The 16,209-nt window shown below is 40.9% G+C and overlaps 1 protein-coding gene across 2 annotated transcripts in view; it reads right to left on the minus strand.

The window, feature by feature from the left end:
- Positions 1–16,209, minus strand: part of CIITA (class II major histocompatibility complex transactivator) — a 38,765-nt gene that overhangs the window by 18,246 nt on the left and 4,310 nt on the right. Inside the window, exons 2-8 of one of the 2 annotated variants that reach the window (XM_074553056.1) lie at positions 15,863–15,936; positions 15,072–15,263; positions 4,628–4,769; positions 2,880–2,993; positions 2,394–2,453; positions 1,043–1,126; positions 422–484 (exon numbers count right to left, since the gene is read on the minus strand). In XM_074553056.1, coding sequence (XP_074409157.1) covers positions 422–484; positions 1,043–1,126; positions 2,394–2,453; positions 2,880–2,993; positions 4,628–4,769; positions 15,072–15,083 — 475 coding nt within the window. In that variant the 5' untranslated portion in view covers positions 15,084–15,263; positions 15,863–15,936. Of the gene's footprint in view, positions 1–421; positions 485–1,042; positions 1,127–2,393; positions 2,454–2,879; positions 2,994–4,627; positions 4,770–9,869; positions 14,751–15,071; positions 15,264–15,862; positions 15,937–16,209 lie in introns of those variants that run through there. The other variant, XM_074553057.1, reaches the window with a different exon arrangement.

Genomic DNA, 16,209 nt, shown 5'->3' on the forward strand with positions numbered 1-16,209 from the left:
TTTGGCACTGATCCAGGTCTCCATTATTTTTCTTTCTTCTCTCATGTGGATTTAGGAAAGGTCAACTGTGCCTCTGCTGATGTTAAGCAAGTAATTTTCCTATCACCTGGTAGGAACATGTACTTTTGAAGCATAAGGATCCAAGTGTTCTTAGGCTACCACGTAGCTGATCCTAAGTTACACAATGTAATAGCTGCAGATAAGAGGATGTGGATTTTTTATATCATAAATTAGTCAGAGAAATCTAAAAGTGTGATTTTTGCAGAAACATGAAAATGCATGATGATCAAAATCATCAAATCTATGACAGCAAAATTTCTGGAAGGTACCAGAAAAGTTACAGTACCTAACAGAAGATGGAATTTTGGAACATGAGACAATATATGTTCAATAACCTTTTCTTATTCAGCCAATGACTCACCAATTTTCTTATATTTGGGTTCTGAAGCATCATAATAACTCTCTGCTGCAGAGCCTAAGAAAGCTGAAAGAAAGCAAAGTCAAACTAAGTGGCTAAATTTTGGTAACTTCAAATTTAACCCATGAAACTTATTTTAAGTAGAAGGGGGTGTTGCCAGTTTCAATTCAGCTATTTCAGGACTGTACAGGCCCAATGTATAAAAATGAAGATGAAAAGCCTCATGTTATTTTGCTCTGTGAAGTTTTAATTAGGCTGCAGATTTTTGTGCCACAGATGTTTGCTGTTGTTCTTGCAATTAAAAAGGCAATTGTTCAGCCAATGCTTACTGAGCTATAGATACACTGAGAACAAAGTCAACACTGCCATGAGGATGACAAAAATGCAAAGAAATATAACATTAATTTAATGTTTTGTTACAGGAAAACAAATTCTGCGAACTGTAAATTCTACGCTTGGAAGAGCTTTCAGTTCCTGCCCACAAGACCGAGGCAGAGGAAGCTCGGCTGCTGTCACTGAAGAGCTGCATGACAAATGCACTGGGGCTGTGCTAAAGCCAAGGGGTGGAATGCACGTTTAGGACTCAGGCACAAAGCTTTTCATGTTCCCACTGCTTACACTTACTTCGTTTAAGACATGACTGCATCTTTATGTCAGGAAATTTCTCAGTGTTTTCGGCAGCAATGTCATCCAAAATAAGGTTCCCTGCTAAAAACATGAAATATGGTGCAATGTCAAACTTTGTTCTCCTAAAAAAATTACAGAGAGGAGTAAAAGCAAGAGAAACACACCAATAGAGAGCAAAGATGAAATATGCTCCAAATAAAAGAAAAAAACCAAATAACGTGATAAAAGATGTACCCAGAGCCACATGACTTAGAAAGCCCACAAGCTCTGAGTGCAGACTTTGTCACCCTGTGTTAATTTCTGAACTGCAAACTATTAATCTACTGGCAGGGGCTAATAAACCATAAGTACTTCTCAATGCTCTAATGATGAGCAAAGGATAAAACATTGCAGCAGTGTCACAGTGTGATCTCAGTACTACTCAATTTATGCACTAAAGGGATTAGATCCTTTAAGAGACAGAATGAAGGGTTCTAAAAAGATTTTATATTCTGTGCTGCAAGAACTGTGAAGTCATCCACACCATACTTTTACTGGAAAATACTTAAGAACTAATATTGCATTCTGTTTTTTGGTAAAACCAATAAAAATATTGCCATTGGTTGCAAATTCTAAACACATGAGGAAGCAGTATATATCATTTGAAAAGCTATATGAGCTTCCTGCAGCCAGGACTATTCTAGGGAAATACTGACCTTTGGTAAATTAGTCCAAATTATTTTGCTCAAACATAAAATAGGATATACAGATATTCTGTGAACTTTCTGGTTCTATGGATTTCTCAAGAGGCAACTATTGATATATCTGTTCTGGAATAGTAAATAGCTGCAGTTGTGCTGCTACCAAAACAATGATTTGGTACCATAAGCCAAGCAATGTGTCCAGTCAAGAATGGATGAAGAAATGATTCACTGTATATGTAATAGCACTGCTGCATTACTCAGGGTGAGAAGTAAAACTTGACACTTCCTCAGGCAGCTCTGTGCATCCTGGACAGAAATCAGTGTGTGCAAACTGTCTTTATACACATGCAAAGTGCTCTGGGGACTTATGTGTATCATCCTGCTGTGCTCAGGGTAGGTGTGATGCTATTGAAGCTATGAATGCACTGGACAGTGAGGCTGATCCGCAGCTTAGTCAGAGACAAAACTGCATCTTTGAGAAAGGCCTGCAAAAATGCATAAAATCCTCAGGTTTTCCAAGAAAATCCTGGGACACTGTACCCAGGGGTAAGGGAGAAGATACCAGAGGTAGAGAAACTTTCCTAGTGTTCAAACTGGGGGGATGAAGCACATGTTAGACAGAACAACGTCATGGAGCAAGTTACTCTTAGCCATATCAATCTTACCAAAAATGTCTTCAACCTGCTTCTCCTGCTGATCCTTGAGCACATATTCTACTAATTCAGCTAGCAACAAAAGAAAAAAAACAAAAGAGGAACACAGTAATGACACAGTAAATGTCACAGCAAAACTAGTAAGCTTATCCTCATTAACAGAACTCTGCAGTGTAAGTAAAATGGAGGAGTTAAATTAAGTTTTTCTTGTAACTTGTTGTTCAGGAAATAAAGATCACAAGAAAAGAGAAGTAGAGAAAGGAAGTATTAAGCAGAAGGAGACATTAATAGAGAGATTTTCCCCCAAAAACCACAAGCTACTGTTAATCAGTTTCCCCACAATGCACAGGTTCAGATGCTCTAAATCAGATCTATCACACGAGGGAAAGGCTGCTTGAGTAAATACCATGGCTCCAGATTGAGAACAGAGTTTATAAGAAATAGCTATAGCAACTGATTGTAAAATAGTGATTTAAAAAACAAAAATTCCTTTCATACCCATTTTAGCATAAGCATCCGTGGTGTTGCAACAGGGGTAGAACCCATCTCCATTTTCATATGGGAAATCCATATTATTGAACTGTTCATAGTTGCTGGCATCAACTTCAAGATCTAGAGTTAATAAGGAACATGCATTGGCTCAATGAATGCCATAACCAAGCATAAAAAAGCAGATAGCAGGACATGCAGAACAGGCAGATTTGTTACTTCAGCAGAAGGCTTTGGCTTTTCATTGTGTGTTGGCTAGAAGGAACAGAACTGAACTCTCAGTAATTCACACTCACCTGGAAATCAGAACTTTTCTTTGGCTGAACTCTGAGACCTCATCTCTCTTAGTAAATAAAATACTTCCTAAGTGCATTCTGTGATGATCAAGCCCAGATTCATACAGCTTATTAAACCTTCTTATCCTTCAGGCTATGGTGGTATCAGATGCCCTGTTCAGAACAATGCTGTGTCCATGCTAACCCCTGAACTGCACTGCAATTTGCCTGTGAAGTTGCCAGTTGGCCAGGGACCATGCCAAAACCTTCACAGCAGAGATGCCCAGCTTCCAGGGACTGCTGCCATGTCCTGATGATGTTTGATTTACCTGCATCATCTCAGACATTGCTAAGGCTCAAAAGCATTCCAATCAGTGATAGCATGAGTCAGTGCTTGACCCCTAATTCATGCTACTTTCAGTCACTGAGCATGTGAGGCCATGGAGTAAGGAACACTCCTGCAGCTGTTTTTAACAGTCAGAAACTGAGAGGGAAAAGCCCAACCTGGGAAATGATCAATCATAAAGATAATTCTGGTGCTCAGTTCTCCACTGATTTGCCCATGTGCCTACTGGCATTGGTCACTCATGAAAGCCACAATGCTCCAAACTGGTAATATTTTCCACCTATTTGGCACAGAGCTGAGATTTCATGCCTGGCATACACTAGCTCTTCTCCTCTCAGTGCCATTCTCAATCCATGGTCCAGCTCATTTGTTTAACATAAGCTCAGCTAATGCTCCATACCACAGACAGACTTCCATACTTTTATAACAGAACACTCAGAGAAGGGAGAGCAGATCAGTCCACAAATTCCACAAAAAGTCAGGAACACAAAGTTTGAGATCCAGGGCAACCTCCTGATCTGATTACTTGTAGGAACTGAATTCCAAGAAATTATCAACTTTATACTCTTGCCCTTCTGCTTTTTCATTTGTAATGGAATTATAAAATCATTGTGTCCCAAAAAGCTGGAAAATGGCACCTGGTAATGAAAGCCCATTGTTTTGGTGCCTTAGGATCTCAGAACGTAAAGCTGTTTGCTCAGGGACTGTGTTCATCACAAACTCATCTAAAAGTCTCTGTTTAGCAAAACTTTTGGCTTCAAGCCACAGAGGTGTGTTGACAATTACACTTGGCCAGCTTATGACAGGAACATTTGCAAATAAACTACTTCCAGGAATGATATCCAAATGAAAGACACTGTCATGCCCTGGTGAGTGACAGTACAGTGTGTTTTGTTAGACTGACTGAGCAGGATGCTACAAATATGTACAATTTAAAAACATGACAGTTCTGGAAGCAGTCACTGTGTGTACAGATACAGACAAACTTAACCACATCCTACCACCAAAGTGCCTGTAGACTTTATCAGCCCTCATAATAAACTGCCATTAGGTGGCTTTGGAGCTGAGAGGAGATGGCAATAACTTACAGTGTGAAGACTAAACCAGTCAAGTATTTTTTTAGTGGTTTTACTAACCTGTAGAGAAGTCACCTTCTTCATCTCCAGATGACTTTGGATCAAAGAAAGTACACAGATGCACTGGGTCAATATCACTGTGCAGTAAATCAAGGTAGCCATTTTCAGGCACAAATACTGAATCCATGGTTTGTCTCTTTGTCTGAAATCAAATTGCACAGCAGTTAGCTATGACACAGCCTCAGCTTTTGTCAGTCAAATCCACAAGTCCTGCACTGTGGTTTTCTGTTGGCAAGACACAGATCTTGAGGCTGGAGAGATGGAGAGATGGCTTTCTTACCAAGGCCTGCATTCAGTTATAACCCTGGGTTACTTAGAGATCCAGAGACAGCTTGCAGTGAGACTCACCTATCTTTACTCCAGGGAGAGGAGTGCGATACTGCAGTCTGACCACCTGGACCAAAGATGCCAAGTATTGAATAAGTGGCAACCCTGGTATCTTATCAGGATATAAATGATGCACAAATCCAGCAGCTATCAGGGAAATTAGAAGACTGCAGTGAATATGATGGGAGAATCCAAAAGCCACATTTGTTAATAAAGTTTATCTCTTCCTCCACATCATTGTAAATTCCGTTCTATTTCTGTCCAGTTACTGCAGCAGACACTAGAATCAGTTCAAACATTCCTCCTGGATATTCCACAAGTACAGAATAATACTATATGTTACTTATTCATCATCTCTATCAAATTATTTCAAACCCAAATATCATCTCTTCAGTGTTTATAGATCACTGGTGTAAATGCCACCTGAGCTGGTGATCCAAATTATTTACTCCGGCATAATACTGAGATACCAGGATGAAAAGAACAACCAGCAAAATTTTCAGACTCTATCCTGTTAAATAGGTGTCCACACTCCGTAACCATGGAAAGTTTCACTTGGCATCAAACAGCATATTTTTCAATGAAGAATATCTAATAAATGGCTCTCAAATACTCTGCCCTTAGCACAAGACCACTGATGTCCCTGCTTGCATCCATCTTTGATCCCGAGGAGCGCAAACAGGGAGAAACTGCTGTACCATGAAACCTTCCTGCAACAGGGAAAAATCAACAACAGCCAGCACTGCAGCTGTGATGCAAGAAGGCAGAGCAGACTTCATCACACACTACCACGTGCTGTTTGTTACAAACTCATCTTCATTCCTCTTACCCCTCCATGGGGTTGTCTTCTGAACGGCTTGGAAATGGATATTTCTGCATTTGCTGCAGAAAATGCCAAAATCTAGAGCCAGGACTTTGAAAAGTAGGTGAACATGGTGTGGATCCATGAGCAGGAATAGCCTGCACTAAGATAGTTCTCCTTTTTCATGTTTTATGGCCTCACTGCACTACCAAGATTACAAAAATTTGATATTATTGCCTGGCAGATATAAATGGAAAGCAGAAGTTGAGAAACCTGCCTGAGAACCAAGAATGAGGTTATAAACACACCAAATTAAATTTTCAGTTTGTTGCAACACTTTGTTTTGCCCCTTCCATTTGTTAAATTAACAGAAAATCTAAATAGGACCTTTCAGAAGGCCAAGCTGACAGACTTTGTGAATAAAGCTGTTGAAAAACTACCTCTGAGTCAATATAATTTTGGGGTTAGAGTCAGAGAAGAAACTGGGCAGAAGGCTTAAGGGGAATGCAAAATAGACAAATCTATCACTCCAAGTTCAGTGATTGGCAGACTGCTCGATTACAGCAACTAGAGAAGGGCATGTCCTAGGGAAGGAGACTGAGTAGGTCTACTTAATCTTCATGGAAATACCAACCTTTAATAATTTATAGTCATAAGAACTTTTCCATCTTTAAACTTTTCTTTCAATAGCATTTCTCTGTGGAAAAACACATAAGAAATGCAAAAATGTTTTATGTTACAATGGTCAAGAAGTCAGGAAACAACCAAGGGAAAGTCTTGGCAGTGCCAAGTCTGGCTGCAGAGCTTAAAACTAGAATGTAAAAGATGGTACATCTCAGGTGCACTGAAGTGAAACACTTTTCTACCTTAACAAAATGAAGATTGCCACTCTTTCAAAAATGAAAAACTCGGTTGCTTGCCTTTGTTTGCTACACCAGTCTGAAAGGCCCTCACCTTACTCTGGTATGTTTTCTTAATTGTTTTAGTTTTGACACAAATCCTTGTATCAATGTCTCCCTATTGACTATGCTGGATTTAGGATCCTGGGATTTCTTTCTAATCTGAACCAAAACATTTTTAATAACAGCTGTATTCTGCTGCATTAAAAACATGGTCCCACCGTGGAAAATATACTGTGAATAAAGAAGCAAGTTTTTGAAAGATGGAAATTTCTACATGGAGAGGACGCAGAGGCAAGGAAAACTACACGTCAGGGACAGCAAGTGTTTTGCTGCATAGTGCAACTGAGGGACACAAAATGAAACCAGACCTTTACCAAGCTTGTTTACAGCAGCAACTCCTTTCCCAGAGCTTCCCCTTTTTTTGTCACAGCATCCCAGCAGTCCTGTCTGAGGTGAAGGGTGAATAAGCTCTGTACTGCTCAGCACTTCCTCTGTTGTTTCATACTTTATTTTAACCTCATTTACTGCTATTACATTCCCTTTGGGGTCTCATGGAAACCGATGCTGCCAAAACAGGTATTTGCAGTGTCATGCCAGAGGAAGAACAAATTTTGTGATGATTTCTGTGTTAGGGCTGTAAGGGCAGTGGCAGCTCTCAGCAGGAGCAAGGCAGAGCTTGCAAGGACCTGCAGGACAGGAGTCCCCAGGGCCACCTGCGAGGCTGCCACGCACAAAGGGCATGTGCTGGGCGGGGGCGAGGCAGGACAGACTTCAAATGTATTTCCATGCCATTCAGAGAGCTCAATCCTTTGTGGTTTGGACACTGGTTAAGACAAATATTGTTCTTTAAATCCTTAAATAACACCTCCTTCCCCCAGCAGCCAATACGGTCCAGCTGCACAGCCACACTTGGCACCCCGTGTGCCCTTTGTGACACCTCTGCAGTGATTGTGGGCACACCTGACACGGTCAGGTCTCCACTCAGGATGCATTTGGTTCAGCTCTGCATCCTGCATACATGGCATGACAATATGGTTCACTTCCAAGACTCACAATGCTTTTTTTGAGTGCTCTTTTAGAGTTCAAGTGATATATGAATTAAAAATGCTGGAAAAGCAGTGAAAGAAACAGTGACCATCACTGTAAAAGGACAAAGAAGGAGCAGGTGTTCATTTAAATCACATATTAATCATAAGAGTTAGATGGGGCATTTTAGATTTCTAAAGGCAATGGAGGTCATTTTGATTCACCGCTTTTCCCAAATAATCTGATTTCATTGTGCCTTGTATTTTAAAGGGTCAACATGTTAAAAATTCCAGGCAATGGGGTCTGCTACTAATTGAAATCAAATGTTATCTTAGAGAACAAAGGATTATAAAGGCCAAAATGCAACATTTATTCCAATGATAATGTAAAGAAGAGAAGATTTGAGGAGAGCTGTTAGGGGCTTTCCTTCCCAAACCTCTGTTGACATATGAACTAACAGGCAATAAGTCTCCCACATGAGTACAGAGGTTAAGAAAATGAGAATTTGTATATTCATTTTAGGAACAGAGGAAATCCCCCTCTAATTTAACTTTTGGACCAGTTTAGGAAGCTGAGGATAATTCATAGAAAAGAGTAGTAGTGCCATGCAAATCACACACTTGTTAACCAGAGGATGACATAACATCCAAGTCTTGCATAATATTCCAACTCCTAGAATTCAGAAAAATGGAACAGTGGGACTTGTGTGAAGATGGGAAGTTGAAAAATGAAATACAAAGATTGCTGAACAATTGCTGTTTTCCTGCAACACCTCAGACCCATTAAGTGCTACACAAGAGTCTGAGTGAAACAAGCTGACAAACAGCAGGTTATATCAAGCTGTAAAAAAGGAGTCCCATGAAACACCAGTCCTTTGATTTAAAAGCACTTTGACTGAAAAGCTCAATATTGCTGGCCACAATTTTACAGCCTTGTTTTCTTACACCAGCTTTAGAAAGTTTTCTCTCACCTTCTGTGCCCCCCCAAAGGTTATGCCAAGGTGCACAAGGCACCCAAAGGCAGAGCTGTTTTCTGGCTTTTGCTGCAGACAGTGTTTAGGCACCAGCTCATCTGGGAGGTGGGCAAGGCAGCAGTGGGGAAGGATGAAATTCTCTCCACGTTCCAATCACTTATATCATTTTCCCAAATCAATGAGCAACAATTCCTTTGCTTTACAGGTACCACACAGATTTTTCCTTTCAGAAACGCCCAGATTATTTGTAAAACGCAAGTAATGGAGCTCAATTTATATTTAGCTTTGAAGTTTTAGTTTCTATTTCAGATCTGTGAAAAACTTACAGTTTAACAAACAGTTTAAAAGCCAGTTTAACTTTTTCCATAGTATTACCCAGCTCAAGAAGAGATACTACTTTTCCTGAGAGTCTTTGTCTTTCTGATGGAATGGTGTTATTTTCCACAGAATTTATATTCTAAAATGAAAGAAAAACAGAGATGGAGCTGAAAAAGAACCTGATCTATATCCTGCCTGTTATCCTTTGTCTCTGTTAGAGATGAGTTTAAAAGAGGTTAATAAAGCATAAATATCAGGTAAAAGAAGCTTTTGCCTTTCAATGAGCTTAGCTTAGAACCAGCAATATTACTTTTCTGGTGCAGGAGATGGACAAGTCCAGGCAGAGCGGTAACAAGTGCCCTGCAGGTGTCAGAGTTGTGATTTAGAGCAGAACTTGCCTTTCATGTCCAGCAGCACCTCCTGTGTCACAGCTGTGCCCAGCTCTCTCATCCCAGCTATGAGATAAAGTAAAGATCACAGCAGACACTTGTCTGCATTTTAACTCAATGGCTTTCTTCAGGACAGAACTTCAGCCCTCCTCAATGGGAAAGTAAAGCTCTAGGCTGTTTTGCCAGATTTATGAAAGAATGGAAATAAGCCAGTTTTTTTTTTCAGTGATTCTCAGTTTCACTTTCCATAGGCACAACGTTTATACAAAAAAAGAATATTTTTAACAAAGTCTGAAACAAACTACAGCAAGTAGCAGGGCCAGCCACAAAACAAAATCACAAAAAATTCTCTAAAATTTCACCCACATTTAGACATCATCCCACTAATATTTGAAGCAACACAAGTCCAGATACTGACACACTGCAATTACAAATATCAAAAAGCAAGATAAGATGAATTTACCATGAAAAAAAGCATGCATTCAAGGGTTGAAGAAAAACTGACCTTAAAGAACCAGACAGCTCCTGCTCTTTCACTCTGGATCCAGTACCAAAAAATGATGAGAACTGCCAGCCCTGTCCAGGGCTAAGAGAAAGTGACAGCTGAAAGGAGGAAATAAGAAAGCCCAGAAGACTCAGAGGGGGAATTCCAAAGAGGAAAACTAAGAGGAACCTCCCTTCTAGCAGCCCCAGTATAAGCAGTGATACCTTCACTGGTCATTTGTTGCCGATAAGAAGAGCTTGATCTTGTCACTAATTAGGAAAAGGTCAATTTATTTGGTTGGAAACCAGAATTGGATGAGAGCTGGCAGTAACAATTTTCATTGCTCCCCAAATTCTTTCTCTCCTTTTCCATTCCAGTTCAAATCTGTCCCAAAGCCATGCTGTCAAGCAGTCCATCAGTAAGAATAAAGGCAGCAGCCTGTGAGCACTTACCTTGCAGCTCCACTTGGTGCATCAGAAGTGAAAGTAGGTCTCTCACATGTTCACAGACTCTGGCTACACAAAGTTTTGCATCTCAAGGTCTCTTGCCATTGGCCCAAAATGACAAGTAGGATGTTCTATAAAACAGGAGCTTGTCTGGCTTGCACATGGTGTTCCCAGTTTGCTTGTAGCAGCATCCGACAGAATGTTTGTTCATCTAATCATCACTTACCTTGCCATGCCTACCTGGTGCTAAGACAAACAACCTTTTGAAAACCAAGTTCATTCATGAGCTTCCTCTCATGATGCCTATAGCTGCTTTTGTGGTGATCTGCAAGCTTATTTGCTTAGTTTTCTATTTTTAATCATGCATAGACCTACACAAATTAGAAATTAATTTTAAAGCAGACTGTACTCCAGAGTGAACAGATACTTTTTGCACTATTATTCCACTGGCTATTGCTTTTAAGAAAAGTTCCACCAGAGTCTGAAGGGGAAAGGCAATAGGATTTGATAAACACAATGACATCCAGACTCCCTGCTTCAGACTGCAAGGTTTTTATCAGCTGCCAGTAAGAAATGGCTCCTGCACAAGACAGCAGCTCCTATAAGCAAAGCAGCTGCTGACCTGTGTAAGAATTTTCTCTTTGCAGAGGAGATCCACTTCTAGCAGGTCCCATGGGAATATGCTCACTGAGAAGAGACAAAGCTGTTTCCTCCCTGGGAGCAGCTGATCTCTGCAGCACTTACAGACAAGGAGCCTGATCTGTGCTGCAGGACATCAACCTCCTCAGGCTCTCCCACACCCAGGCTGTGTGGGAACTCCTCTGTGCACTTTTGAAGAACAGCAACATCTCAGAATAACAGCACTATGTTACAAACAGCACAGAAAATAATGAGAGGCTGCACAAATACAGATTCTGTATTTTAGTGGTCTGTTTTGACAGGAGACAATAAAATAATCACTGCATAAGAAATCTGTACAAAATTTCACATGGCTGTTTGTTAGCTCCATTCCAATGTGCAGCACAACCCCTCAGGTGATAAACTCCTTCAGCAGCCCTGCAGGCAGATCTCTAGCAGCTTCTGAGGCTGAATTGAGGCAATCCCTATTCACATCAAGAACAAGAGTTTGGGGAACAAGAGTTCAGTTTATTACTGTGATTCCAGTTCATGACTGCAGCAAAGACTGGTTGTCCACTTTTTGTACAACACCCATGGGTGCTTGGAAAGAAAGGAATTGCTGGAGCAAATCATAGCTCATCTAGTGGGGTAGTCTATAAAGGTGGTCTTCAAGAGAAAAGCAGACTGGAAAAGAAGAGGCTGTGAGACAGCTGAGAACTGCCTAAGCTTTTCAGGTCACCACCAGCTTCTGCTTTGATGTTGACTGGGACACTGCCCTACTGCCAAAGGAGGAGACAGAACATGCTCAGCAGTATTGGAAGCACCAGCATAAGTGATACCAGGCCACATTCTATGGTTTTCTACATTTAAAATATGAATTCCTGCCCTTAATTTGAATGTGTGTAATGACAGAGGTCAGTATTTTGCCCTCACATGAATTATCATAATTTGTATCCTGAGGATTTCCTCCTGTATTTTCATCCATGCCTTTCTTGTCCCAAAATTTTCTTTTCATCTAGTGTTAGTGAGGCCAATCCCCACAAAGAGTCAAGGTATTTGGTTTATTTACAGTTCTGCACAGAAAGGGAGGCTGGGTGGCAAATTCACAAAACCAGCACCACAGCTATTAGAACTTTTCATTATTAACACATTTTGGCAAACAAAGGCGTGAATCTTCATTGGCTACAAGTTACATAGGTTTCTTATTAATTTGTATTCCATCTTCTATTAGTTAAAAGATTCCCTCACTTCTCATACTAATTATTCTGTATGCTCAGTTTTTCTGTCCTTTTGAGTCTTGCTCCCTCAGCTCTCTGAGAATGTTTGTCTAAAGTCTGGTGAAATTCTGAATGACCGCAAATATTTGAGGCCATAATCTGTCTTTGCATCTGCGAGACTGGAAATTCTGAACCTTTTGAATGACTAACTTCACCTACAAAAGTTACCTTCTGAGGAAGTTGCAGGTGTGACCAGCAGCATTGCAGAGGGTTATCTTGGTGTGTCTCACCTGCAGCTACATGCTGCATTACTGAGGCTCCTCATAGCATTTGGGAAGAAATATGGTGGGTGATACTAGAAATGTAAGCGTGGATGGACGCTGGAGGACTTTGAAGCAAAGCTGGTTTCTGAGGTGAGCAAGCAAGGAAAAGGTTTGATCAGACGGTTTTAAAAAAGGCTCTAGAGGAAAAGCCCCACCCTTGCAATCGAGCTTTTCTGTTCAAAACAACTTCCAAAATATCACAGCTTTACTTACCTACAGGAAGTCAGTTTCACAATAGACACAGAAAGGTTTGCATTAAGAGCTGCAAGCCCTGGTGGAGTTGCTGGGAAAATCCTGTGTGAGTGTGTGTGTGTGATGGAAGGCATAACATTGGTAACCAAAGGCTGCTGAGACTCACCCAAAGCATGTTCCTGCAGTTCTGCTCTGCACAGTGCAGGAATGGGCTGGTGCTCATTCACTGAGGGCCACGATCCCTAATGCTCATGGACATTGCTGCACATCCCTATGGATTTCAATACTGCATTATGAACAGGGAGTTCTGCTTCCTTGAGAATTCCTTTCATGTTGGCTCTGTATCTGAGCTCTGGTTTTTCAGTCAGTAACTGTCTTTGGCCTCTCTGGCCAAAAATTGGTTTCCACAGCAGAATTCTGTTCAGGATTCCTTCTGTCCAGGGTGAATAGCTTTGAGATACTGCTGGTTGAACAACTTCTCATAGACTGAAAAGTTTATTTAACAAATTTCCCTATTTTCTGATTATAATGATTCAAGCTGCACAATACATAGACATCAGCAGTTCACTACTTTGCTTTTCCACATGACTTCCCTTCCTGTTCTATGGATTCTCTTTAACTCACATGCAGCTTTTGAAGATAAGACAGATATTTCACAGCAACTGTATCTCTCTTAGGGATTGTCATGGTGTTCTCAAAATCCAAAAGAAAATACATATCTTAGCTATGGAAATGCCTTAGCTATTGCTAAGCAATAGCTACATAAGAAACACCAAACAGTAAAAATGTATGGCCCGACTTAGTTCTCTTTTTCACACACATTGTTTGTGCTGTGACACATTATAAAGAGGAAAGTGAGTTGAAAAGGAGAACTTGTGCTTTTGATTTCTCTGCATTGAAGGGAAGTATCACTTCTAAGTAAATACGGTGCTGCGCAAAGTCTACAGCTAATTTTGGAACCCAGATTATATTAGTAAAATGTCAGTAATTATTGTCACTATTTTTCCCAGGGGCAGTGAGGTAGATGAAAGTGTGCCAATGTAGGCCACATTATGTCCTTCAGCACAAGGCATTTGGGTGTGCCATAAACCACGGTGGATTTTGGTGTCAAGATGGTAAGAAATTTTTGTTTCTACAAATGCAAAAACAAAACAAGAAAGAGAAATCACATTTAATTATTGCAAATTGGGACTGTAGCAGCAGAACTTGAACCAAAGCTTAAGCCTCTCTAGTCACCTTTCCCTTAGTTTGGCCTCAGTTACCAGCTTTGAGTTCAAAGGCAGAGTAGTTTTGGCATGTTATTGCTTGGTTTGTCTAAAGCCCAGCAAAAGCCAGGGACAGCTCTATAAAAACAAGGCTACCTCCTTGTCATGATCTTACAGCTCTTGTGGGAAAAGTCTTCAGGAATACTTAGAACACATGGGAAGAGTAAAACAGGAACAAACTTGAAATCTTTATATCTTAACACCCATTCAAAGTCCATCTTGCTTTTGATCTGTCTCCAATCTAGATATAACAGAGATAACAATCCATTGTTTCAGTTGAAAAGCATATCATCTCCTGGTCATGGTGAACACTGCCTGGGAACATCTGAAGGTGGAGTTTGCTTAAGGGGTGAAACTTGCAGAAAATCTGCTTTTCTCATGTTTAAGTGGCAATCATGTACCACAAGCTGTTTGCTCAGTTGCTTGTCCACTTCTGGAGGGAACAATCCTATGGAGAGGAGCTCTTTCTCCACAAGCAGCCTGCCATTCTCCCATTAGTGTATCCCCTCACAGCCAGTGACACATTCTGGAGCTCTGAGCAAGCATTTCCACCAGCAGCTGGCAGCTGCCTGGGCTGTAGATGGAGGAGAAGACATTGAGAAAACCTCTTATGCCTTCCCTTGGTTTTCAAGTAGTCTGTGAACATCACAAATGCAAAGATCCCTTAGCATTAGTGTTGGAACAGGCAGTGCACAACAGTATTCATCTTTTTGACAGAAGAACTTCTCATTTATCTGTAGCTAAGAGCAATTAAAAGAAAAAAAATAAAAGAAATTTGTACATTTCCTTGCACCACCACTGGCATTCATATAAGTAGTCCAGTACACTGGTACACTCGAGCATGTGACATAAACCCCCTGTAATTTCTCTTACACTGAAATAAAATAGAGCAAGAATGGGAAATAGCATACAAATGCAAACTCCAGCTAACAAGGAAAAGGATGCTTGCAAAAAACCACAGCTGGTTTCAAGTTTCAGATTGAAGCAAAAAAACTGGGCAAAAATAATAAAATGACAGTTGAAGAAACCACATATTTTAGGGGCTTCCCTAGAGCTTTTTTGATCTTTGTCAACTAAAACACACACCAGACACAAAAGTTTTCAGAATCCACACCAGACACAGCAGCTCTGCTATCAGGCAGTTGAATGAAGGAGCACTCACCATGACCCCCATTCCAGTGGTAGTGCTGTTACTGTAACTGCACACAGCGATTGTGGTATCACAGAAAGGTCACACCATCTTCTTTGTCAGGAGCTTCAGGTCCATGCTGCCCCAGTGCTGCAGTGTGGTCTCTGGGCTGCTCTGCCATGGAGAATGAAAGCTCTCCCACCCTTCTGCTGAAGCTGCTCTGCCCTGCATGAAGATGAAAATCAGACAGTGCATTCTCTGAGAAACCAACAGGTTTGGGTTCTTGCCCTTCATCCAAGCTTTATTTCAGTACTTTTAATTGGTGACTATTTATAGTTTTTAAAGGTGTGTGCCTCATGAATTCAGGCCCAGTCACAGGAGAAACACCCTCCAGTTGGGAAGTCAGGCAGAACAGTTTTCATGGGAACAGCTGTGGAGATGTCCAGCACAGCCTGGAACTTCCTCCTCCTCCTCGAGGCTGCGAGGTTGAGGCTTGTCACCTTTCAGGCCATAGAGGAAACTGTGGTCTCTTAAATCATGGCCTTGGGTGTAAAAGGGGGTCACAGGCCACAGACATGAGCTTTGCTTTCAGTTTTGCCAAAAGATCAGGCCCCTGCCCCTGGGAGAGGTTCAGAGTTATGTCCAGCAGCGCCTGGTGCATCTTGTAAAGAACAGCCAGCCAGTGTGGCAGATCCCAAGCAAAGCACTTAATGTCCCTACAGCTCATCTGGGGATCTGGGCACCTACAGACCAGTGCAGAGCACCTCCTCCTCTTTGTGCCATTCAAACCTACAGAAATAGTATGGAGTTGGTGAATTTAATACCTCAGATATCCCCTCAAGTTCTCCATATACTGAGGAGTACAAGGAATACCAGGAAGCTGAAGCTATTTGGTGAGCTAGAAAAAGAAGTATTAATAAATTAGAAAACACACTATTAAACAATAATGCTGTAGAAGTAGGCATCACAGGCTGCTTCAGAAAAATTCACATGCTCACAGAAAAATTCACAGAATTAAGAATGGCAGGTACAAGTTTTTCATTTCATTGCATCACCAGATTAGAAACCCTTTCTTTCTTTGTGTTTTATCTGTATTCTCTTTTAATTTTTTCTGATAAAGTAATTCCCTTTATTCATCTCAGTTTAGAATACACAAGAAAAACAAGTGCAA

This window comes from Zonotrichia albicollis, chromosome 16, assembly GCF_047830755.1.
Source record: "Zonotrichia albicollis isolate bZonAlb1 chromosome 16, bZonAlb1.hap1, whole genome shotgun sequence".
Lineage (NCBI taxonomy): Eukaryota > Metazoa > Chordata > Aves > Passeriformes > Passerellidae > Zonotrichia > Zonotrichia albicollis.